Genomic DNA, 26,976 nt, shown 5'->3' with positions numbered 1-26,976 from the left:
TAATGTCTACATGTTGTATGTAGTAGTTTGTAATGTCTACGTAAGTAGTTTGTAATGTCTATGTAGTGTAGTTTGTAATGTCTATGTAGTATAGTTTGTAATGTCTATGTAGTATAGTTTGTAATATCTACATGTTGTATGTAGTATAGTTTGTAATGACTATGTAGTATAGTTTGTAATGTCTACATGTAGTATAGTTTGTAATGTCTACGTAAGTATAGTTTGTAATGTCTACATGTTGTATGTAGTATAGTTTGTAATGTCTATGTAGTGTAGTTTGTAATGTCTATGTAGTGTAGTTTGTAATGTCTATGTAGTATAGTTTGTAATGTCTATGTAGTATTATATAGTTTGTAATGTCTAAAGTATGTAAGTATAGTTTGTAATGTCTATGTAAGTATACATGTAGTTTGTAATGTCTATGTAAGTATAGTTTGTAATGTCTACATGGAGTATAGTTTGTAATGTCTATGTAGTATAGTTTGTAATGTCTATGTAGTAGAGGTTTTAAGCTATGTCAGTATAGTTTGTAATGTCTACATGTAGTATATAGTTTGTAATGTCTATGTAAGTATAGTTTGTAATGTCTATGTAAGTATAGTTTGTAATGTCTACATGTAGTATATAGTTTGTAATGTCTATGTAGTATAGTTTGTAATGTCTATGTAAGCATAGTTTGTAATGTCTATGTAGTATAGTTTGTAATGTCTATGTAAGTATAGTTTGTAATGTCTATGTAGTATAGTTTGTAATGTCTATGTAGTATAGTTTGTAATGTCTACATGTAGTATAGTTTGTAATGTCTATGTAGTATAGTTTGTAATGTCTACATGTAGTATAGTTTGTAATGTCTATGTAAGTATAGTTTGTAATGTCTACATGTTGTATGTAGTATAGTTTGTAATGTCTATGTAGTGTAGTTTGTAATGTCTATGTAGTGTAGTTTGTAATGTCTATGTAGTGTAGTTTGTAATGTCTATGTAGTATAGTTTGTAATGCATGTCTATGTGTATAGTTTGTAATGTCTATGTAAGTAGTTTGTAATGTCTATGTAAGTATAGTTTGTAATGTCTATGTAGTATAGTTTGTAATTCTATGTAAGTAGTTTGTAATGTCTATGTAGTATATAGTTTGTAATGTCTATGTAAGTATAATTTGTAATGTGTACATGTAGTATATAGTTTGTAATGTCTATGTAAGTATAGTTTGTAATGTCTATGTAAGTATAGTTTGTAATGTCTACATGTTGTATGTAGTAGTTTGTAATGTCTACGTAAGTACAGTTTGTAATGTCTATGTAGTGTAGTTTGTAATGTCTATGTAGTATAGTTTGTAATGTCCATGTAGTATAGTTTGTAACATCTACATGTTGTATGTAGTATAGTTAGTAATGTCTATGTAGTATAGTTTGTAATGTCTATGTAGTAGAGTTTGTAATGTCTATGTAAGTATAGTTTGTAATGTCTACATGTAGTATATAGTTTGTAATGTCTATGTAGTATAGTTTGTAATGTCTATGTAAGTATAGTTTGTAATGTCTACGTGTTGTATGTAGTAGTTTGTAATGTCTACGTCAGTAGTTTGTAATGTCTATGTAGTGTAGTTTGTAATGTCTATGTAGTATAGTTTGTAATGTCTATGTAGTATAGTTTGTAATATCTACATGTTGTATGTAGTATAGTTTGTAATGTCTATGTAGTATAGTTTGTAATGTCTACATGTAGTATAGTTTGTAATGTCTATGTAGTATAGTTTGTAATATCTACATGTTGTATGTAGTATAGTTTGTATGTCTATTTAGTATAGTTTGTAATGTCTACATGTAGTATAGTTTGTAATGTCTATGTAGTATAGTTTGTAATATCTACATGTTGTATGTAGTATAGTTTTGTCTACATGTAGTATAATTTATAATGTCTATGTAAGTATAGTTTGTAATGTCTACCTGTTGCATGTAGTATAGTTTGTAATGTCTATGTAGTATAGTTTGTAATGTCTATGTAGTATAGTTTGTAATGTCTATGTAAGTAGTTTGTAATGTCTATGTAGTATAGTTTGTAATGTCTACGTAAGTACAGTTTGTAATGTCTATGTAGTGTAGTTTGTAATGTCTAGTATGTAGTATAGTTTGTAATGTCTATGTAGTATAGTTTGTAATGTCTACATGTAGTATAGTTTGTAATGTCTATGTAGTATAGTTTGTAATGTCTATGTAAGTAGTTTGTAATGTCTATGTAGTATAGTTTGTAATGTCTACGTAAGTACAGTTTGTAATGTCTATGTAGTGTAGTTTGTAATGTCTAGTATGTAGTATAGTTTGTAATGTCTATGTAGTATAGTTTGTAATATCTACATGTTGTATGTAGTATATAGTTAGTAATGTCTATGTAGTATAGTTTGTAATGTCTCTGTAGTAGAGTTTGTAATGTCTATGTAGTATAGTTTGTAATGTCTACATGTAGTATATAGTTTGTAATGTCTACATGTAGTATAGTTTGTAATGTATGTAGTATAGTTTGTAATGTCTCTGTAGTAGAGTTTGTAATGTCTATGTAAGTATAGTTTGTAATGTCAACATGTAGTACATAGTTTGTAATGTCTACATGTAGTATAGTTTGTAATGTATGTAGTATAGTTTGTAATGTCTACATGTAGTATAGTTTGTAATGTCTACATGTAGTATAGTTTGTAATGTGAGTATGTAGTATAATTTGTAATGTCTATGTAAGTATAGTTTGTAATGTCTACATGTAGTAGAGTTTGTAATGTCTATGTAGTATAGTTTGTAATGTCTATGTAGTATAGTTTGTAATATCTACATGTTGTATGTAGTATAGTTAGTAATGTCTATATAGTATAGTTTGTAATGTCTATGTAGTATAGTTAGTAATGTCTATGTAGTATAGTTTGTAATGTCTATGTAGTAGAGTTTGTAATGTCTATGTAAGTATAGTTTGTAATGTCTACATGTAGTATATAGTTTGTAATGTCTACATGTAGTATAGTTTGTAATGTCTATGTAGTATAGTTTGTAATGTCTATGTAGTATAGTTTGTAATGTCTATGTAAGTATAGTTTGTAATGTCTACATGTAGTATATAGTTTGTAATGTCTATGTAAGTATAGTTTGTAATGTCTACATGTTGTATGTAGTATAGTTTGTATGTCTATTTAGTATAGTTTGTAATGTCTACATGTAGTATAGTTTGTAATGTCTATGTAGTATAGTTTGTAATATCTACATGTTGTATGTAGTATAGTTTTGTCTACATGTAGTATAATTTATAATGTCTATGTAAGTATAGTTTGTAATGTCTACCTGTTGCATGTAGTATAGTTTGTAATGTCTATGTAGTATAGTTTGTAATGTCTATGTAGTATAGTTTGTAATGTCTATGTAAGTAGTTTGTAATGTCTATGTAGCATAGTTTGTAATGTCTACGTAAGTACAGTTTGTAATGTCTATGTAGTGTAGTTTGTAATGTCTAGTATGTAGTATAGTTTGTAATGTCTATGTAGTATAGTTTGTAATGTCTACATGTAGTATAGTTTGTAATGTTTACATGTAGTATAGTTTGTAATGTCTATGTAGTATAGTTTGTAATGTCTATGTAGTATAGTTTGTAATGTCTATGTAAGTAGTTTGTAATGTCTATGTAGTATAGTTTGTAATGTCTACGTAAGTACAGTTTGTAATGTCTATGTAGTGTAGTTTGTAATGTCTAGTATGTAGTATAGTTTGTAATGTCTATGTAGTATAGTTTGTAATATCTACATGTTGTATAGTTTGTAATGTTTACATGTAGTATAGTTTGTAATGTCTATGTAGTATAGTTTGTAATGTCTATGTAGTATAGTTTGTAATGTCTATGTAAGTAGTTTGTAATGTCTATGTAGTATAGTTATTAATGTCTATGTAGTATAGTTAGTAATGTCTATGTAGTATAGTTAGTAATGTCTATGTAGTATAGTTTGTAATGTCTATGTAGTATAGTTTGTAATGTCTATGTAAGTATAGTTTGTAATGTCAACATGTAGTACATAGTTTGTAATGTCTACATGTAGTATAGTTTGTAATGTATGTAGTATAGTTTGTAATGTCTACATGTAGTATAGTTTGTAATGTCTACATGTAGTATAGTTTGTAATGTGAGTATGTAGTATAATTTGTAATGTCTATGTAAGTATAGTTTGTAATGTCTACATGTAGTAGAGTTTGTAATGTCTATGTAGTATAGTTTGTAATGTCTATGTAGTATAGTTTGTAATATCTACATGTTGTATGTAGTATAGTTTGTAATGTCTATGTAGTAGAGTTTGTAATGTCTATGTAAGTATAGTTTGTAATGTCTACATGTAGTATATAGTTTGTAATGTCTACATGTAGTATAGTTTGTAATGTCTATGTAGTATAGTTTGTAATGTCTATGTAGTATAGTTTGTAATGTCTATGTAAGTATAGTTTGTAATGTCTACATGTAGTATATAGTTTGTAATGTCTATGTAAGTATAGTTTGTAATGTCTATGTAGTATAGTTTGTAATGTCTACATGTAGTATATAGTTTGTAATGTCTATGTAAGTATAGTTTGTAATGTCTATGTAGTATAGTTTGTAATGTCTAATTATGTAAGTATAGTTTGTAATGTCTATGTAGTATAGTTTGTAATGTCTATGTAGTATAGTTTGTAATGTCTATGTAGTATAGTTTGTAATGTCTATGTAAGTATAGTTTGTAATGTCTACATGTTGTATATAGTTTGTAATGTCTACGTAGTATAGTTTGTAATGTCTATGTAAGTATAGTTTGTAATGTCTACATGTAGTATATAGTTTGTAATGTCTATGTAAGTATAGTTTGTAATGTCTATGTAGTATAGTTTGTAATGTCTATGTAAGTATAGTTTGTAATGTCTATGTAGTATAGTTTGTAATGTCTATGTAGTATAGTTTGTAATGTCTACATGTAGTATAGTTTGTAATGACATATGTAGTATAGTTTGTAATGACAAATCTATGTAGTGTAGTTTGTAAAGAGAAATCTGTGTAGTGTAGTTTGTGATGACAAATCTGTGTAGTATAGTTTGTAATGACAAATCTACGTCGTAGTATAGTTTGTAATGACAAATCTACGTAGTAGTATACATGTAGTTTGTAATGACAAATCTACGTCGTAGTATAGTTTGTAATGACAAATCTACGTCGTAGTATAGTTTGTAATGACAAATCTACGTAGTAGTATACATGTAGTTTGTAATGACAAATCTACGTAGTAGTATAGTTTGTAATGACAAATCTGTGTACTGTAGTTTGTAATGACAATTCTGTGTACTGTAGTTTGTAATGACAAATCTACGTCGTAGTATAGTTTGTAATGACAAATCTACGTCGTAGTATAGTTTGTAATGACAAATCTACGTCGTAGTATAGTTTGTAATGACAAATCTACGTAGTAGTATAGTTTGTAATGACAAATCTACGTAGTAGTATAGTTTGTAATGACAAATCTGTGTACTGTAGTTTGTAATGACAAATCTATGTAGTATAGTTTGTAATGACAAATCTACGTAGTAGTATAGTTTGTAATGACAAATCTACGTCGTAGTATAGTTTGTAATGACAAATCTGTGTACTGTAGTTTGTAATGACAAATCTACGTAGTAGTATAGTTTGTAATGACAAATCTACGTAGTAGTATAGTTTGTAATGACAAATCTACGTCGTAGTATAGTTTGTAATGACAAATCTGTGTACTGTAGTTTGTAATGACAAATCTATGTAGTATAGTTTGTAATGACAAATCTACGTAGTAGTATAGTTTGTAATGACAAATCTACGTCGTAGTATAGTTTGTAATGATAAATTCTACTATAGGTAAACTAGTATACATCATGTAGTTCCTCCTCTGGAGAGCTCCAGGCACTAACAATTAATACCCTGGTATAGTTCTATATTGATAGGAGCCCTTTATACTTCCTCAACTGTCACAACCTGTGAAGTCTACATGTGAATTTGTCTTAAATCAGCCCTTTACACTTCCTCAAATCCCTGTGAAGTATACAATGTAAATTTGTCTCAAATCTCATACAATAGATGTAGATAACCTACTTTTTGGGATAATTTCTATAATTTCCATTCTACATCGGAATGTAGCAGTATTTTATAACAAATTATAAACATGTATACCATAATTGGATTATTTACTTCCACTCAACTCTTATCTCACCATTTTCACCTCTGTCAATAAACATGTCTTTCACTGCAGTGCAATACCGAAAAACATTATTGCGTACCTAGTGCACACATATACCAGAGTTTTCCGAAAACAAGCCCATCCGTAAAGTTGCCCATGGGCGATCATTTGGCGGGTGGGCGTCTATTGGGTTTTTCAGATTCACTACGGCAAGAATTTTGCCTTGTTATATTGGTAACGTTAGTTTTTATTTAGTTCGAATGTTCCGTTGAAAAAAACCCATAAACTTAGAGTGCCAATAAAAAATGGATTTTTTTACACGAGAAGAATGTGATCGTGAAGGTAGGTACATACACCTTTGTGCTGAGATCGATCAACAAGTCGGCAGATGACTCATGGAGATCTGCAGACGTCACTGTCAATGCGACACACTGGGTCTAAAATTAGGTCAGGGTAATTTGCATGGTGAGTGTGCACACAAAGTGAATTACATCGAGTGAGAGTTGAAGTAATGTGTAATGCCATGTATAAATGAGTTCATGGAGATTTAACGATCGGTACAAGGCTAATTTCAAGTTTATCCAGAGTGAACAAATCATTTTGTGAACTGGTGGTCCCCGGACCAGTGATGAAAAAATGCATTGGTCCTGCTGAAAAAATTAGTGGTCCCAAGTCCCGCTAATGTGAAACATTGAATCTTGCCTATTAATCTGTATATTCAGACGTACACTAATTTTAGTTGAACAATATCCAATTTATAATAATAAATATAAAGTTGACATGCTTGGTTTTAGTCAATTGACAATTCTATTCTATTTGTAATGGTTATTTTTGAGGCATCGATGAAATGAAAAACCTCGAATGACGACTTCACTTGGATCTCACGAAGGATCAGGAATTGACAGAAATATGCGACAAGAACGTTGGAAAACAGTGCAGTATAACGACAAAAGTTGTAGTTACGTTTTGTCAAACTTGTCGGGAAAACCCAGACATTTGCTAACAAACCATCACAACTGTACAAAGTAACTGACCCCTTCAAAGTTGATCCTATAAAATCTCACGAACAAAAATAGTAACACATACATTGCCTGACTAGAGAGGGAGTCCGTGTGACGGTATCGAGATAAATTCAAATTTGCCAGTCCTCGAGGCTTTGGCAAATATCACACTACAGTGCTAAAAAAAATTGCACTTTAGAATTTATTTTAAAGAATTTTAGTGTACTTATGGTGTGGCGCCCTCAACGCCGATCATTGTTTAACTGTTACTACTACTGCGCATGTACAACCTGCTTTCACGCTGTTCGATCGCATATGCAGTGTGTTTCAAAAACTCGTCGTCGGTGATCGAAGTAAAAAATGTCATACAACCTTAGACCCAGGGATCAAATAGTGTCACATGCATGTGCTACATGCCCAGACGAGATGAAGGAGACTGATGACTATGGATCGCCAGTGAAACTCTACTTGAAAAATGAAGATGTGGAACCACTATCTCCTGCATCAGTCATCGATAGCTATGCCGATTCTAATGATCGCTGCAACACACACATCAGCTTATTAAAAGGGGGTAACGTCGTTAAAAGACTCGACAAGTTAGAAAACAAAGTCGATAAATTGGCAGATCTCATCGAACAGTCTTTGAACTTGCGTGATTATGACGATGTCACTTCCCGCCACAAACTAGCCAACAACGACCATGTGTTGCGCCCTCACAGGCCGATTCCTCACGACTTTGAAAACATGTCAGCCCACCCAGTGCAGAAATCAGCTTTGCATGACGGAGTACCAGCTGGGACACAAAAGAAGGTGCTAGCGGGTGAGTACGTCGATTTAAGCGATCTACACCCCACAAACTCGTTCAATGCACCAAGCACTGAAAAAATGGAGGCTACTATTGATGGCAGTCAAATTGTTTTCAACCCAAAGAGGAAGAAAGCCCCCATATCGTCATTTGGTGCCTGGCTCAGTGCGATGTCTGTGGTGGAGAGCATACTATTAGAGAAAAAACCCTATGTTGCAAAATCCCTGTTGTCCTACCGCCACCTAATACAGAACTGTGATGGAAAATTTGCATGGCCAGCAGTCTATGCATATGACGTTAAATTCCGCCATTACCTAGGGGACCGTCACTCCTTTGATTATCATATCATGAACCAAGACCTGTATATTACTACATTTATGGATCCTACTGCTATAAGGGGCACACGGAGGGAATGTTATCGTTGCAGAAGTACCGATCATTTAGCCATGGAGTGTCCATTTCAGGAGGAACTATCCACATCAAAGGAGAAAAAGACGACGTACACGAAGAAGAAAACTGAAATATGCCTCCTATACCAAACCGGAGAATGCAAGTTCCCAAGATGCAAACGACTTCACAAGTGCAAGAAATGTGGTGCAGACTCCCCTCTCATCACCTGTCAGAATTGCATGTCACTTCAACGCCAAGGCGTGGCAACAGGTCCTCAATAAACATCCAAACAAACAATATGCAAAGAAAATTCTGAATTGGATCCGACAAGGGGTGCCTATCGGATATAAAGGTCAAAGGCCGGAAACCCCCTTGGTGTCTCCAAATTGGAAAAGTGCACTCATCATTCCTGAAACGGTGTCTAAAAAACTCTTAGAGGAAGTCAGGAAAGGATACAAATCAGGACCATACTTTGAACCACCTTACAAATCATTTATCAGTTCACCCCTAGGTGCTCGACCTAAAAAGAATACAAACAAATATCGCCTAATTCATGATCTTTCCTGGCCTCCAAAAGACTCTGTTAATGATCATATATCGAAAGAAGACTTCAGTTGTACATACATATCGATTGACACGGCTATCGAGCATATAAAACGATTAGGTAAGGGGTCCCCTAATCGCAAAGGTTGACCTCGAAGACGCATTCTATCAAATTCCTGTCACACCGGATGACTGGGAGTTACTTGGCTGTTCATGGAATCTTAATATTGATGGTGAACAAAAGAAATGTTACTTCTATAGTAAAGTTCTGCCATTTGGATTAAGGAGCAGCCCAGCCATATTTACTGAGTTTGCAGACGGACTCCAGTTTGCCATGGAATCTAAGTATCATGTTAACCCTGTAGACCACTATCTTGATGATTATTTCACAGCAGGACATCCTAATACTGACCAATGTAATACAAACCTCCAAGGAATGCTACTTGCCTGTCATGAACTTGGATTTCCAGTCAATCCAAACAAAGTCACATCACCATCCACGACCATGGAATTTCTTGGTATTACACTAGATACTGAAAATATGGAAGCACGTGTATCACAGGACCGTATTAATGAGATTACTGAGGAATTGCACACTTAGACCCAAAAAACAAAGGCATCAAAACGCGAAATTCTCTCTCTTATAGGAAAGTTATCATTCATTACACGTGTTTGCCGCCCAGGCAGGACTTTCTTAAGGAGACTGATAGACACTTCAAAGAAACTTAAACATCTGCATCACAAAATCAGACTGACTAAAGCCTTTAAGCTTGACTTGCAATGGTGGCTTGATTACCTTCCAACATGGAATGGAGTTAGTATGTTTTATGATAGTTACTGGACAAATAACGTAGACTTACACCTATATACAGACGCCTCGGACATTGGCTATGGCTGTGTATATGGAAAACAGACATTGAACGGAAAGTTCACTGATGAGATACCTGGTTATACACCAAAGACCCATTCAATTAATTGGAGGGAACTGTATGCTATTGTTCGTGCAGCAGACACCTGGGGTTCAAATTTCGCTGGATATAAAATTCTATTCCATTGTGATAATTCCTCAGTGGTTGCAATGATTCGCTCTGGCTCATCTCGCAATGAGAAGTGTGCTTCTCTACTCAGAAAGCTTTTCTACATTTGTGCAAGAGATAGTTTCCTGATGAATGCCGTTCACATTCCAGGATACAAAAACACTCAAGCTGATGCATTATCTAGATACATGTAAATAATAAACAATAATCTACTTTCTTCACAGGACATGGCACTTTGAATGATCACTGGTGGCTACGGGCTTGTAATCTAGTGGGTAGTGCATACTCAGCTAACACAGACCGTACCTATAACTCAGGACAAAAGTCATATTTCCAGTTCTGTGAAAACATACAAGCCATACCCATGCCTGCCACTGAGGATCTGTTACTTATGTTTATCGCGTATCTCAAGGAAGATAGGAACCTAAAGTACAATACCATTCTGACATACCTTTATTCGGTACGCTCATTGCATATCAAAAGTGGCCTTCCAGACCCCCTTAAGGGTCGTTTTCGTATTCCATTAGCTATGAGATCAGTAAAAAGATTTCAAGGACCAGACTCTAAACAAAAGTTGGCAATAACATTCGACATTCTTGTGAAACTGCAACCTTTATATGATGTTTCACGTCCAATAGACCTTATTTTGTGGACTGCAATGGTAACTGCTTTTTTTGGTCTGTTTAGATCTGGCGAACTTGTAGTTAAACAATTACCTTTTCAACCAACTGTTCATCTTACTGTTAATGATGTTAGTTTTACTGGTACTACTAAACCTATGCATTCTGTAGCCATTATTCACCTTAAACAGTCCAAATGTGACCCATTTCGTAAAGGTGTTGATGTTGTTGTAGGCTGCTCAGGCAGCTCAATTTGTGCAGTGGATTTGTTATCACGCTTATATTCCCAACGTATTAAGGCTGGTGCATCACCTAATGATGCTTTGTTTTTAATGCCAGGTAATAAGCCACTTACTAGATATATACTAGTTAAAAGCCTCAAGACCTCACTTAGCCACATAGGACTAGACTCTAGTTTGTACAGTGGTCATAGTTTCCGTAGTGGGGGCGCCACATCAGCAGCAGCAGCCGGAATTTCAGACTGGGAAATCAAAGTCATGGGTCGATGGTCTAGTGATTGTTACAGGAGATACATTCGTACTCCTAGACAAGTCTTATCAACCTTTGCTCAACGAATGATTGTTCAACCCAGGGCAATGCCTCACCGCATTCAGTCAGTTCAGTGTACCAGTTGTTAACCATAAGAGATTGAGTTAAAAGTGTTTTAAAGTTTAGAAATATTAAGATTAAAATTTATAACAGCTGTAATTTAGTTGTGTTATGAGTCACATGTTCCTCATGTTGGGAGTTTGGGCAGCTTTTGTTTGGTGATATGTGAATGATACTTTTAACTCATTAAACCAGTTGCCCATTGTGCCCACTCATTTGGTGTGTGTGTCTCTCGTTAATGTGTGGTTACTCACTAATTGCACTTTAGAATTTATTTTAAAGAATTTTAGTGTACTTATGGTGTGGCGCCCTCAACGCCGATCATTGTTTAACTGTTACTACTACTGCGCATGTACAACCTGCTTTCACGCTGTTCGATCGCATATGCAGTGTGTTTCAAAACCCTCCCACCCAACCCTATTATGAAGATAAACCCACATGTCATGCTATTACATTACATCATTTCTATGTTTCCAATGTTTTTTTTTGTTTTTTTTAGACTTCTTACTTATAGGGCAGCTTTTGTTTGGTGATATGTGAATGATACTTTTAACTCATTAAACCAGTTGCCCATTGTGCCCACTCATTTGGTGTGTGTGTATTCTATTCTATTTGTAATGGTTATTTTTGAGGCATCGATGAAACGAAAAACCTCGAATGACGACTTCACTTGGATCTCACGAAGGATCAGGAATTGACAGAAATATGCGACAAGAACGTTGGAAAACAGTGCAGTATAACGACAAAAGTTGTAGTTACGTTTTGTCAAACTTGTCGGGAAAACCCAGACATTTGCTAACAAACCATCACAACTGTACAAAGAAACTGACCCCTTCAAAGTTGATCCTATAAAATCTCACAAACAAAAATAGTAACACATACATTGCCTGACTAGAGAGGGAGTCCGTGTGACGGTATCGAGATAAATTCAAATTTGCCAGTCCTCGAGGCTTTGGCAAATATCACACTACAGTGCTAAAAAAAATACTTCGTTGACTATCTGTAACTCTAGAATCAGACTGTTCATTTTGTGTCATGCTGGTCAGTAGTTTTCCTATAAATCCATAGCTCAAAAGATTGACCATTTTCTGTGTTGTCCATTTAAAACTTTACAGCCATTCGCATTTCAGATCGGGTCTAAATTATTTACGAGATGGGTAGCCACACCGCACATGTACTTGAGAAATGGTAGCTTATTTGAGAGGTAGTGTGGACGTCCTATGTTTACAGATAGTAACATATAAGATATGGTGGGAAATACCTTGTCGCATACCATTTCTCTCTTGGGTTGGTCTTAACACATTAATTTTAATTACACCTTAATTCTATGTAAGGAGAAAATGAAACAGTTGGTATATATTTTTGATCGTGTAATGTTTTATATATTACAAAATAAATTATAATAAGCAGCATAAATGCTCAGATTTTGAATGCATTTGTGTTATGTGTACATGTCTAACAAGCAATCCACACACCCGAAATGGAATGAGCCACTACAAGCCACTATACACAATGGATGGGAGACTTCATTTCATGAAAGGGACTCTACTATAAATCATTTGAAGCTCCTTTATGAATAAAAGCAATAATACAATCAATGCTGATACAATGATAGCAAATAAAATGTTTCATTTGATACATTTGAATTATTATAAAATGAAATTATTATTCTTGTCTTCCTAATTGTTGTGTCCCTAAACTGGTATGTCCCTATTAGTAATGATATGAGCCACATGGGCTGTTGAGTGTTGACTGCCAAATAATCGCCCTGAGCTTCTATTTAGTTCCTCTGTTGTGGTTCCGAATTTGCTGATTTTCCGAATAGTGGCCCAGGGCTAGTTTTCGGAAAACTCCGGTACGAGTGGTATTTTCACTGCAGTGTGCAATACTAAAAACATTATTACATACAATGTACCTGCATGCAAATGATAAACAAACAAGTCATTGAGAATGACATATTCCCCGCTATTATTGGGTTTTAAGGAACTGGCAGTTTATGTTGTCATATTCAAACCTGGTTAATGTTGTTGGCCTCATATGGTTGTTTTTAGGGTGAGGATTGGTATGGAATGTGGCATGTTTCATAGTCATAGTACGGATATGTTTGAGTGGTATATATATGAAATATATATATATATATATATATATATATATATATATATATATATATATATAGTAAATAGTATCAAACTTGTAGAATAGAGTGCTCGATGCTTGGGTATATATATATATATATATATATATATATATATATATATATATATATATATATATATATATATATATATATATATATATATATATATATATATATATATATATATATATATAGTTTTGGTAGTACTGGAACTCTTTCTTGGTTGTAACTCGGAGTTTCACGCATGGTGCGATCATCAGACAACTCTGAGGCTTACTCTCTGGGTGTGCTGTATATATAGAGTGTAGACAATAGAAATACCATCACTATTGTCTGTGTCGGTGGGTAGGTGTTGTATGTGTGGAGGTGTTGGTTGTTATTGTGTGAGTTATTGGGTGCGGACAAGTAAGTGTTGGCGGGTTGTTACATGTTGGGCTTTGATGTTCCGTTAGTTAACGGGTTTAGTTTAGGTGATAGATGCTCTATTGAAGTTGGACAAATGAAACTTATTCTTGTGTCTTGTCTGATGATCGCACCATGCGTGAAACTCCGAGTTACAACCAAGAAAGAGTTCCAGTACTACCAAAACTATTACGCTCTGCCACTGCGGTATAGAGCACTGTCTTAGCAGATTGATACTCATCGAGATTATATATATATATATATATATATATATATATATATATATATATATATATATATATATATATATATATATATATATATATATATATATATAACTAATAATAGAAATAAGTACAGTCTAACATGTATTGAAATCTACCAAAAACAACAAAAGATATTATATACTATCACCAATACAGAAGCCTAACAACTAGTCAATTAAATGCAAACTACCATGAGCAGAGAAAAACGACCTGTTCAAGCATGTCTGAGTTATGGCTTTGGACATAAAATGGCTATTTCGGATTGTATCACGACGAAAATGGATATGCACATGTATGTCATAGATCACTGTGCTAATACCACCTTTGAATAAGATTTGTTCAAGCATGTCAGAGTTATGGCTTTGGACAGGGAAAATTCGCAAACAAAATGGCTGCTAGGCCATATTGGATCGTATCATGAAACAAATTGACGTGCATATGTATGCCATAGTATGTTGCCCCTGTACCAAGTTTGAAAAAAATCGGTCCAGGCATCTCCAAGAAACAGCTCCGGATGGACGGACGGTCGGACGGACAGATGGACGGACGGAACCCAATCCATAAGTCCCCGTCCCGGACTTTGTCCGGTGGGGACTAATAAGAGGATGTGATCGTTCATTTTTTATACGAAAGCACGTCAGCACATCATCACATAGTGTCATTTTTATGAAAATTTGTTGCTTTGGATAATGTTATGTAGGAACTCTATGCTGTGTGAGTGCCAGGATAGGTACTAAGGGCTATCTACATCACTCATGAACTCTATGCTGTGTGAGTGCCAGGATGGGTACTGAGGGCTATTTACACTCATGAACTCTATGCTGTGTGAGTGCCAGGATGGGTACTAAGGGCTATTTACACTCATGAACTCTATGCTGTGTGAGTGCCAGGATGGGTACTAAGGGCTATTTACACTCATGAACTCTATGCTGTGTGAGTGCCAGGATGGGTACTGAGGGCTATTTACACTCATGAACTCTATGCTGTGTGAGTGCCAGGATGGGTACTTAGGGCTATTTACACTCATGAACTCTATGCTGTGTGAGTGCCAGGATGGGTACTGAGGGCTATTTACACTCATGAACTCTATGCTGTGTGAGTGCCAGGATGGGTACTAAGGGCTATTTACACTCATGAACTCTATGCTGTGTGAGTGCCAGGATGGGTACTGAGGGCTATTTACACTCATGAACTCTATGCTGTGTGAGTGCCAGGATGGGTACTAAGGGCTATTTACACTCATGAACTCTATGCTGTGTGAGTGCATGCCAGGATGGGTACTAAGGGCTATTTACGCTCCTGAGCTCTATGCTGTGTGAGTGCCAGGATGGGTACTAAGGGCTATTTACACTCATGAACTCTATGCTGTGTGAGTGCCAGGATGGGTACTAAGGGCTATTTACACTCATGAACTCTATGCTGTGTGAGTGCCAGGGGGTACTTAGGGCTATTTACACTCATGAACTCTATGCTGTGTGAGTGCCAGTATGGGTACTGAGGGCTATTTACACTCATGAACTCTATGCTGTGTGAGTGCCAGTATGGGTACTAAGGGCTATTTACACTCATGAACTCTATGCTGTGTGAGTGCCAGGGGGTACTTAGGGCTATTTACACTCATGAACTCTATGCTGTGTGAGTGCCAGTATGGGTACTGAGGGCTATTTACACTCATGAACTCTATGCTGTGTGAGTGCCAGGATGGGTACTTAGGGCTATTTACACTCATGAACTCTATGCTGTGTGAGTGCCAGGATGGGTACTAAGGGCTATTTACACTCATGAACTCTATGCTGTGTGAGTGCATGTCGAGCATGTCAGCAAAGTGCGCGTATGGCGCCTCCAAAGACGTGGATGGACGATCCCGTGTGACACCTCATATGGTACAAGATCAGACCAATCTTTTTCCAAAAACAAATATATATAATATATTTTTTCAGCCTAACATGAATCAGCCGTAGTTCAGGGTTGAACATTCACCAAAGTACTGTACTCTATTTACAACAAAGCACAACCAGTCTTGATCAAAGTGTGCCGGGCTTGACCCGGACGTCAGTATCGTTGTTAGTCCCCACGGACGAAGTCCGGAACGGGGACTTATGGATTGGGTTCCGTCTGTCCGTCCGTGCGTGCGTCCGTCCGTCCGTCCGCAGCCGTTTCTTGGAGATGCCTGGACCGATTTTTTTCAAACTTGGTACAGGGGCAACATGCTATGGCATACATATGCACGTCAATTTGTTTTATGATACGATCCAATATGGCCGCCTAGCAACCATTTTGTTTGCGAATTTTCCCTGTTTAAAGCCATAACTCAGACATGTTTTAACAGATCTCATTCAAAGTTGGTATTTGGACAGTGTTCTATGACATACATGTGCATATTCATTGTTGTCATGATACGATCCAATATGGCCGCCTGGCAGCCATTTTGTTTGCGAATTTTCCCTGTTTAAAGCCATAACTCAGACATGCTTTAACAGATCTCATTCAAAGTTGGTATTAGGACAGTGTTCTATGACATACATGTGCATATCCATTTTCGTCATGATACGATCCAATATGGCTGCCTGGCAGCCATTTTGTTTTGTGAATTTTCCATGTCCAAAGCCATAACTCAGACTCCATTTTCATCGTGATATGATCCTCCATACCCAACCAATCCTTTATTGTTGGAGGCATATTCCATGTCCAACAAGCACACACAACATATCTAAGTCTGTTTGTTTTAGGTTCACAAATGTTGTTGCGTGATCAGAGTAGTGATAATTCCTTAAAACCCAATTATAGCGGGGCTATGTCATTCTCAATGACTTGTTGAAGTATAGACCGCATATTCAATTACCTAATATGAGCGTGCAGGACCCCCGGACTCGTGATGACAAGGTTGTGGCACAACGTTTTCAGTGAAATTTCCAGGCAATATTACAACTGTAATGGGAAGCTCACCATATGTTTATAGTCAAGTTATAAAATAAAATACTAGTACATTATACAACCGATGTCTGAACGTGTATCCCAATCAGACATTAGACACGTAATATTTCAAGGCAATAGGGGAGAGGACGCAAGTAAGATCTACAAAGAGCCAGATCACTCAAGACTCTCGAACTCACGAAAATGTACATGTCATTTTTAGAAAATGAAATGATGACATTTTTTCAGGGTGAAAAAGAAATGAGATCCTCAGTTACCAACATCATCTTTTGATATGACGTTTGACCATGCATGTTTGACCATGTACTTGGTCGTGTGGCGCATGATCGACTCCTAAACTCGAGTTTTTGTTCAGGAATTGTGTGTCTGATGGGGTTTCATGTAGTATTCAATAATTTGTTTTAGTAAATCGTCATATTTGCTATTTACCTCAAAACTTGGTTTCACACATTGTTCGACACTCGCTGTTTCGTATCAAAATCGGAAGATTTTGTTAGGTAATTCGCCAGAACACTACCGGACGAGCATGACGGAAATTTCGTATAGATTATTTATATTTCATAGTCCGCAAGTGTCTGTATGAAAGTATGATAATGTTTGAAAGTTCATAAATTTGGTTTGTGAGCGTCTGTCTCAAAAGTTATTGTGAATTTGGACGACGGGTATGTGTTGAAAGTCCCTAAAATTGTATGTGAGCGAACGTCTGTATCAGTGTCCATGAATTTGGTTGGTGTCTGCCTGAAAGTATCTGTGTTTGGACTAAGTCACATAGGATGGAATAAAATGTATGATTTGCGTATTTCAAATGAATGTGATTGGATATCAATGTTTATGGAACGTGCTCCAATTCTCCTACATGGCGTCAGAAATCGGTTGATATCTTTGGCCGATTGTAACAACGACACGATTTATCTGAAGTTTATTAAATGTTTTCCGAGTAAAACGGTCGGTTGAAAGTTCACGTTGCCGTACGGTTGTGTCCTGGGAGTTGTGTGTTCTGTTGCAAACCTTGTCTATACCTCGCAGTGGGTGGACTTGCGCGATCACAGAAACAAGTGCTATTTTACCCTTTTCATATACAATTGGCTAAAACACGTCAATATCATCGATATTATCGACATTTTATTGTATTTTGATAGAAACATTCTGATACATATCTCAGGAAACTAGTGCCTGTGGTTGGGGCTATACTTCAGAATCTGCAATCTACTCTGTAAACAAGGACTAGCCACTCAGTATTTCTTGTACCATGCCTATTTTAGAGCGGGAAAGATATATGAATCGTAACGTCTTGAAATAAATTTTGAATCTTTATCCAGTATCCATCTTTCAGTATAATCACCTGTGTGCTTATTTTCATTATAATCCATGAAGTAGTAGATAAAGAATATTGTGCAAAATCATGTCATAACATTGTTGGTGACTTACACGAGGTAGAGCGCGCTTTCGGGGACACATTTATTCTGTACAAATCTGTAAAATTTCTCCTCTCTCTGAAATGACAAAATAAATGTGGGGGTTATTGTGTTTGTTTTTAAACAAACCGACACCCCTTTCTTTTCCCCGGATCGTAGATGGTTAACACAGGATTTGGGATGCATTCCATGTTAACTTGCGATGTACTTTTATATTAATAATATAATAATAATAATAATAATATATACTTTATTATCCAATACAATGGAAATTTGCCTTCGGCACCAGGCTACAATGACAATAACGACAAAAACAACTTACAGAAACAGCAGAGTTAAAAGACGGAACACACACAAATTGAATATAAACTGTCCAAGACTGACTAAAAGTCTCGACTGACAGGTGTTGGAGCCCTGCTCCTTGTCAGTGATTTCGGCATATTTGCGTTTAAAACAGCGACAGCAGATGGGACAAACGACTTCTTAAATATATTTTTCTTTGCCCTAGGCACCAGCAACCGGCGACCTGAAGGCAGATACTGAAATATGTCATATAATGGGTGGGATGGGTCTTTTAGAATTGACAGACCTTTCCTACGGAGAGCCTGTTTGTACAGATCTCCAAGCTCAGTGAACCTTACCCCGACAAGTCTGCTACACATATTCACAATTCTCGAAAGTCTTGTCTTATCTCTAACGGAAAGGTGACCAAACCAAGAGACAATATTAAATGTCAAAACACTCTCAATACAGAAGCGATAAACAGAAACTAGAATATGTGTGCTAACATCGAAGCTCTTGAGTTTCCTCAAAAGAACAAGCCATTGAGAATGACATAGTCCCTGCTATGATTGGGTTTTAAGGAATTAGCACTACTCTGATCACGCAACAACACTTGTGAACCTAAATCAACAGACTTAGATATGTTGTGTCTGCTTGTCGGACATGGAACATGCCTACAACAATAAAGGATTGGTCGGGTATGGGGGATCATATCAATATGAAAATGGATATGCAAATGTAGTCATAGAACACTGTCCTAATACCAACTCTGAATGAGATCTGTTTAAGCATGTCTGAGTTATGGCTTTGGACATGGAAAATTCACAAACAAAATGGCTGCCAGGCAGCCATATTGGATCGTATCATGACGAAAATGGATATGCACATGTATGTCATAGAACACTGTCCTAATACCAACTTCAAATGAGATCTGTTCAAGCATGTCTGAGTTATGGCTTTGGACATGGAAAATTTGCAAACAAAATGGCTGCCAGGCAGCCATATTGGATCGTATCACAATGAAAATGGATATGCACATGTATGTCATAGAACACTGTCCTAATACCAACTTTGAATGAGATCTGTTCAAGCATGTCTGAGTTATGGCTTTGGACATGGAAAATTTGCAAACAAAACGGCTGTCAGGCAGCCATATTGGATTGTATCACAATGAAAATGGATATGCACATGTATGTCATAGAACACTGTCCTAATACCAACTTTGAATGAGATCTGTTCAAGCATGTCTAAGTTATGGCTTTGGACATGAAAATTCACAAACAAAATGGCTGCCAGGCGGCCATATTGGATCGTATCATGACAACAATGAATATGCACATGTATGCCATAGAACACTGTCCTAATACCAACTCTGAATGAGATCTGTGTGAGCATGTCTGAGTTATGGCTTTAGACAGGGAAAATTCACAAACAAAATGGCTGCTAGGCGGCCATATTGGATCGTATCATAAAACAAATTGACGTGCATATGTATGCCATAGCATGTTGCCCCTGTACCAAGTTTGAAAAAAATCGGTACAGGCATCTCCAAGAAACGGCTGCGGACGGACGGACGGACGGACGGACGGACGCACGGATGCACGGACGGACAGACGGAACCCAATCCATAAGTCCCCGTTCCGGACTTCGTCCGCGGGGACTAAAAAGGCGTTGATGAGCCTTTTTGTATATACTATCGGTGTTTATCCTGAAATTGAGGTCCTGATATAAGTGAGAACCCAAATACTTGAACGATGACACTATTTCCACATTTTGACCGTCAATATTAATGGGTACGATTGTATCTGACTTTCTACGATTATCAAGAACTAATTCTTTTGTCTTTGCAATATTCAACGTAAGAAAATTATCTTTGAACCAAGAGCAAAGATGACCTATTTCAAGGAAGTAGTTTGACAAGGAATCTTCATCTTTCAGTCTCGCAACTAACGCCATGTCATCGGCAAATTTGATTAAGGTTAACAATGTATTCGAAATACTGACTTCGTTTGTGTAAATTGAAAACAGCATGGGTGACAGGACACATCCCTGTGGAGCACCCGTATTTAACGTTAGTTCGCTAGACATATGCCCGTTTACAAGGACACGCTGTGGTCGATCGCTCAGAAACTGCCTAATCCAAAGCACGATTGTATGATTGACCTGTAAGTGTATTAGCCTTTTAATCAACAGATGGGGTTGGATTGTGTTAAAGGCAGAAGAAAAATCCATGAATAGAATTCGAGTGTAGTTTGAGGCGTCATCGAGATGACTGGCAATTAGATTTATAAGAGTCACACTAGCATCCTCTACCCCTCTTTTGGGCTTGTAAGCAAATTGTAAAGGGTCCAAGCGATCGGCCACAGACGTTTTTAGCTGATAACTAACTAGCCTTTCCATACATTTGGCAAGGATTGATGTCAGTGAAACTGGTCTGTAATCATTCAATTGATTCGGATTTGGTTTTTTAGGGACAGGGATTATGTTAGATATTTTCCATAATCTGGGTACGAAACAAGTGTAAGACATACTATAGTCGTTCCCACTTATCACAACCCTGCCTATGAGCTCCCACAACCTTTCTCGTATAAATTATTTCCTATGGCTATTTCTCGAACGGTCGTCATCTGTATTTCTTACTGTTGTTAATGATATGCAATCCAGTTCACGAAGTGACGGTTATTACTGCTCCATGAACGTCGGCGTTACACTACGCTAATTGTAGCATTATGAAGTCACTTCCTCTGGACCGAACCAAACTATAACCGATGGCTATTATTATTATTTCCCACATTGGATATAATTTCTGAGCGAACAGGAATTGCATAAGGGACGAGATTGAAATTGGTGATTGTCTAGGAATGCAAAAAAAATTCAGTAAACAGTAATGTAGTGATGGTTTACTTGAGATCTGGTGAAGTCATGGCTTATTTCTTGTCGTTGTTTTCAGTCAAGAAGTTGGCAGTACCAAGTATATGGAATTTACAAAACAGTAGTAAAGGGTTATTTATAGATTTCTATCAAAATATTAACAGCAATGAAGCGTTAATTAAAATTGTTCACACGAATGTTTTCGAACTTGTGTTTTCGATAGCAATATTTTTTGTCATCTATTAACGATCTGATAATACTGGAGGAAGTGAATCTGTTCAATAGAAATATAGTGAACATGATATAAACTTACACCCAGACTTTATTTTCGTGTTCAACGATCAAGAAAAATCTTCGCTCTCGCATCTAGACACACACTTAAAAACCCCACACGTACACACCAAGAAATTCAGTTTTCCTTTAAATTAATTATTTCTTATCATGTTACAAATGTCACTGCCATTAAATCTCCAGTATGAAGTCTGTGACGCACGCCACACAAAATGTTTCTTCTTCCTGAAATATTCGAAGTTTTCGACTGTACATGGGAGTGCGTTATTTGATGTCTTCGGACAGCTGTCAAAATGGAGGCCAGAATTGAGACTGGGCGTTGGAGGCGCCATACGCGCACTTCGCTGTTTTTAGCAAAGTGCTCGATCGAGCAATTTACCGAGCACTTTACCGAGCACTTTACCACTTTTGGTACCTTCAGAGCAGTTTGACGCGCAGTTTGTATTTTTTTGCAAAGTGCTCGATCGAGCACTTTACCACTTTTGGTACCTTTAGATACCTGCATGCTGGCAGTGTTTGCTGCTGTATTTTCACTTGCTACACTCATGAACTCTATGCTGTGTGAGTGCCAGGATGGGTACTGAGGGCTATTTACACTCATGAACTCTATGCTGTGTGAGTGCATGCCAGGATGGGTACTGAGGGCTATTTACACTCATGAACTCTATGCTGTGTGAGTGCCAGGATGGGTACTGAGGGCTATTTACACTCATGAACTCTATGCTGTGTGAGTGCCAGGATGGGTACTAAGGGCTATTTACACTCATGAACTCTATGCTGTGTGAGTGCCAGGATGGGTACTAAGGGCTATTTACACTCATGAACTCTATGCTGTGTGAGTGCCAGGATGGGTACTGAGGGCTATTTACACTCATGAACTCCATGCTGTGTGAGTGCCAGGATGGGTACTAAGGGCTATTTACGCTCATGAACTCTATGCTGTGTGAGTGCCAGGATGGGTACTAAGGGCTATTTACACTCATGAACTCTATGCTGTGTGAGTGCCAGGATGGGTACTAAGGGCTATTTACACTCATGAACTCCATGCTGTGTGAGTGCCAGGATGGGTACTAAGGGCTATTTACACTCATGAACTCTATGCTGTGTGAGTGCCAGGATGGGTACTAAGGGCTATTTACACTCATGAACTCTATGCTGTGTGAGTGCCAGGATGGGTACTAAGGGCTATTTACACTCATGAACTCTATGCTGTGTGAGTGCCAGGATGGGTACTAAGGGCTATTTACACTCATGAACTCTATGCTGTGTGAGTGCCAGGATGGGTACTTAGGGCTATTTACACTCATGAACTCTATGCTGTGTGAGTGCCAGGATGGGTACTAAGGGCTATTTACACTCATGAACTCTATGCTGTGTGAGTGCCAGGATGGGTACTAAGGGCTATTTACACTCATGAACTCTATGCTGTGTGAGTGCATGCCAGGATGGGTACTAAGGGCTATTTACGCTCCTGAGCTCTATGCTGTGTGAGTGCCAGGATGGGTACTAAGGGCTATTTACACTCATGAACTCTATGCTGTGTGAGTGCCAGGATGGGTACTAAGGGCTATTTACACTCATGAACTCTATGCTGTGTGAGTGCCAGGATGGGTACTGAGGGCTATTTACACTCATGAACTCTATGCTGTGTGAGTGCCAGGATGGGTACTAAGGGCTATTTACACTCATGAACTCTATGCTGTGTGAGTGCCAGGATGGGTACTGAGGGCTATTTACACTCATGAACTCTATGCTGTGTGAGTGCCAGGATGGGTACTAAGGGCTATTTACACTCATGAACTCCATGCTGTGAGTGCCAGGATGGGTACTAAGGGCTATTTACACTCATGCTGGCAGTGTTTGCTGCTGTATTTTCACTTGCTACACTCGTGATAGTTACAGCTGCCACAGAGAACACTGCAAGCACTTGTGCAAATACCCAGAGTACGCCACACTTGTACTCGTGTGTCATGGAGTTCTGTCATAATACTTAAATTACTTCAAAGTGACTGAATGGAGAGCTGACATGATCTACCAACTGAATAGAGAAACGATTGAAAACAAATTGGTGGCAACAAATAAATACTACAAAGTGTCTGTGATATACAGGATTTTGATAATTAACCCTTAATGTCAAGGTCTAAGGTCAAGGTCTGTCGATACATGAGTGGAGTCTCTGGCTTAATGGTCTTTTTTTAGCTATGCAGTAAAAATTGATTTTAACTACAAATATGACCACCATGTGGTCAAGTTTGCATAAAATTATGTGGCCAACAAAGTGACATGCATAAATATATTCCATATGTCACCTTAAATTTATTCCAGGTTTAAATGAAATAGATATTGCATGTCAGACATTACTGTCTGTATTATGGATGCACAGTCAAGCTTAGCACACACATGGAGCCTTTTATAGTAGCCCTCTCCTTTGGGGGCTAATAAAATACTCTATATTTCTAAGATGCATTCAGGATTGTTTTTAAGAGACATTTAAGTTGTATTTAGAGTACAGATTTGTAAATGTTGAAAATTTAAGCATATAAGGACTCACCTTGCTTCCCGAATGACTTTGAACTTGAAAACAGATTGGTCTGTATAAGCCCATATTGTACCCTTGATTGCATCTTTACACAAACCTAGCAGTCTACCAAACCTCTATAGAAATGAAAAGAAAGCATCACTTTAGTTCAATTTCTTTAGTTCAATGAGGGTGGGCAAGGGGTTCCTCAGTACGATTTACAGAAAAAATAAGTGACCATTTACAAATACGTGACCATTTACAAATTATGAAGATAAGATTTCAATTTTGACATTTACAATGAGAAAATACAATTTACGAATTATGAATAAAAAAAACTGGAGTTTACATTTTCCAAATATAACTAGAAAGTTGCTGGAAGGGCATTCTAATGAACCTACCACTCTTTATAAAACCCATGCTTCCTGGCACAATGTTTTGAATGATTCAGTGTCCATTGAATATGTCATTGTAGATATAGGCAATTCTAAAAGCAGGAGGTAAAACAATACAACCAGGTGGGAACTACTACAATGAGGGAGTGGAGCGGCTGTGTGAGAGGTGGTGGGGGTGGGGGCGACAATGAGGAAGTGGAGTGGCTGAGTGGGGGCGAAGGGGGAGGGGCGAGTCCTGTTCATTGAAACTTTTTGACATTCTGGGACCAAAAGTATGCACTCTGGTATAATATTGATGTATCATCTGATTTAAAATACACACTTCTGATTAAAATAGAAATAATACTTTATTTTTGAAGATCAGGGAACTTGGTAAATGTTTGAGGAACTATCATGGTAACAAGAATTATATTTTTTTTTGGGGGGGGGGGTTGAATGGATGAATGAATAAATGAATGAATGAATTAATGCAATTTATGACGGAAGTAACAAAGGAAGGTTACAATCTGAGTAATGAATAATGAAATGTACAAAATTGAAAGGTGGAATGGACACTCTTGAAAGAGGTATTGAGATGACACATCCCATTAGGTAAGTATTTTCATGAAGTGTGCATGTGACTATGAATTAGTGGATGTACAATCATTGTAACTCATCATCATGTGTTTTTATTTGTTTTTCCTTTGAAAATAATACAAATCAGAGTCTGAATAGGGTAGTCACTAGCTGCTAGTTGCAATATAGGGTAGTCACTAGTTGCAATATAGGGAAGTCACTAGCTGTTAGTTGCAATATAGGGTAGTCACTAGCTGTTAGTTGCAATGTAGGGTAGTCACTAGTTGCAATATAGGGTAGTCACTAGTTGCAATATAGGGTAGTCACTAGCTGTTAGTTGCAATGTAGGGTAGTCACTACTTGCAATATAGGGTAGTCACTAGTTGCAATATAGGGTAGTCACTAGCTGCTAGTTGCAATATAGGGTAGTCACTAGTTGCAATATAGGGTAGTCACTAGCTGTTAGTTGCAATATAGGGTAGTCACTAGTTGCAATATAGGGTAGTCACTACTTGCAATGTAGGGTAGTCACTAGCTGCTAGTTGCAATATAGGGTAGTCACTAGTTGCAATATAGGGTAGTCACTAGTTGCAATATAGGGTAGTCACTAGTTGCAATATAGGGTAGTCACTAGCTGTTAGTTGCAATATAGGGTAGTCACTAGTTGCAATATAGGGTAGTCACTAGCTGTTAGTTGCAATATAGGGTAGTCACTAGCTGTTAGTTGCAATATAGGGTAGTCACTAGTTGCAATATAGGGTAGTCACTAGCTGTTAGTTGCAATATAGGGTAGTCACTAGTTGCAATATAGGGTAGTCACTACTTGCAATATAGGGTAGTCACTAGTTGCAATATAGGGTAGTCACTAGCTGTTAGTTGCAATATAGGGTAGTCACTAGCTGTTAGTTGCAATATAGGGTAGTCACTAGCTGTTAGTTGCAATATAGGGTAGTCACTAGCTGTTAGTTGCAATATAGGGTAGTCACTAGCTGCTAGTTGCAATATAGGGTAGTCACTAGTTGCAATATATAGGGTAGTCACTAGTTGCAATATAGGGTAGTCACTAGCTCTTAGTTGCAATATAGGGTAGTCACTACTTGCAATATAGGGTAGTCACTAGTTGCAATATAGGGTAGTCACTAGCTGTTAGTTGCAATATAGGGTAGTCACTAGTTGCAATATAGGGTAGTCACTAGTTGAAATATAGGGTAGTCACTAGCTGTTAGTTGCAATATAGGGTAGTCACTAGTTGCAATATAGGGTAGTCACTACTTGCAATATAGGGTAGTCACTAGCTGTTAGTTGCAATATAGGGTAGTCACTACTTGCAATATAGGGTAGTCACTAGTTGCAATATAGGGTAGTCACTAGCTGTTAGTTGCAATGTAGGGTAGTCACTAGTTGCAATATAGGGTAGTCACTAGTTGCAATATAGGGTAGTCACTAGCTGTTAGTTGCAATGTAGGGTAGTCACTAGTTGCAATATAGGGTAGTCACTAGTTGCAATATAGGGTAGTCACTAGTTGCAATATAGGGTAGTCACTAGCTGCTAGTTGCAATATAGGGTAGTCACTAGTTGCAATATAGGGTAGTCACTAGCTGTTAGTTGCAATATAGGGTAGTCACTAGTTGCAATATAGGGTAGTCACTAGTTGCAATATAGGGTAGTCACTACTTGCAATATAGGGTAGTCACTAGCTGTTAGTTGCAATA

At 37.0% G+C, this 26,976-nt stretch overlaps 1 protein-coding gene across 5 annotated transcripts in view; it reads right to left on the bottom strand.

Moving 5' to 3' along the window:
- The window catches only part of LOC144433597 (vacuolar protein sorting-associated protein 18 homolog), a 320,975-nt gene that overhangs the window by 133,454 nt on the left and 160,545 nt on the right, over window positions 1-26,976 (bottom strand). For all 5 annotated transcript variants that reach the window (XM_078121923.1, XM_078121926.1, XM_078121925.1 and 2 more), the window contains one exon: window positions 24,347-24,450. In XM_078121923.1, the coding sequence (XP_077978049.1) occupies window positions 24,347-24,450 (104 nt within the window). The remainder of the gene's footprint in view (window positions 1-24,346; window positions 24,451-26,976) is intronic.

This window comes from Glandiceps talaboti, chromosome 4, assembly GCF_964340395.1.
Source record: "Glandiceps talaboti chromosome 4, keGlaTala1.1, whole genome shotgun sequence".
Classification (NCBI taxonomy): Eukaryota; Metazoa; Hemichordata; class Enteropneusta; family Spengelidae; genus Glandiceps; species Glandiceps talaboti.
This window is presented reverse-complemented; position numbering and strand designations above follow the sequence as displayed.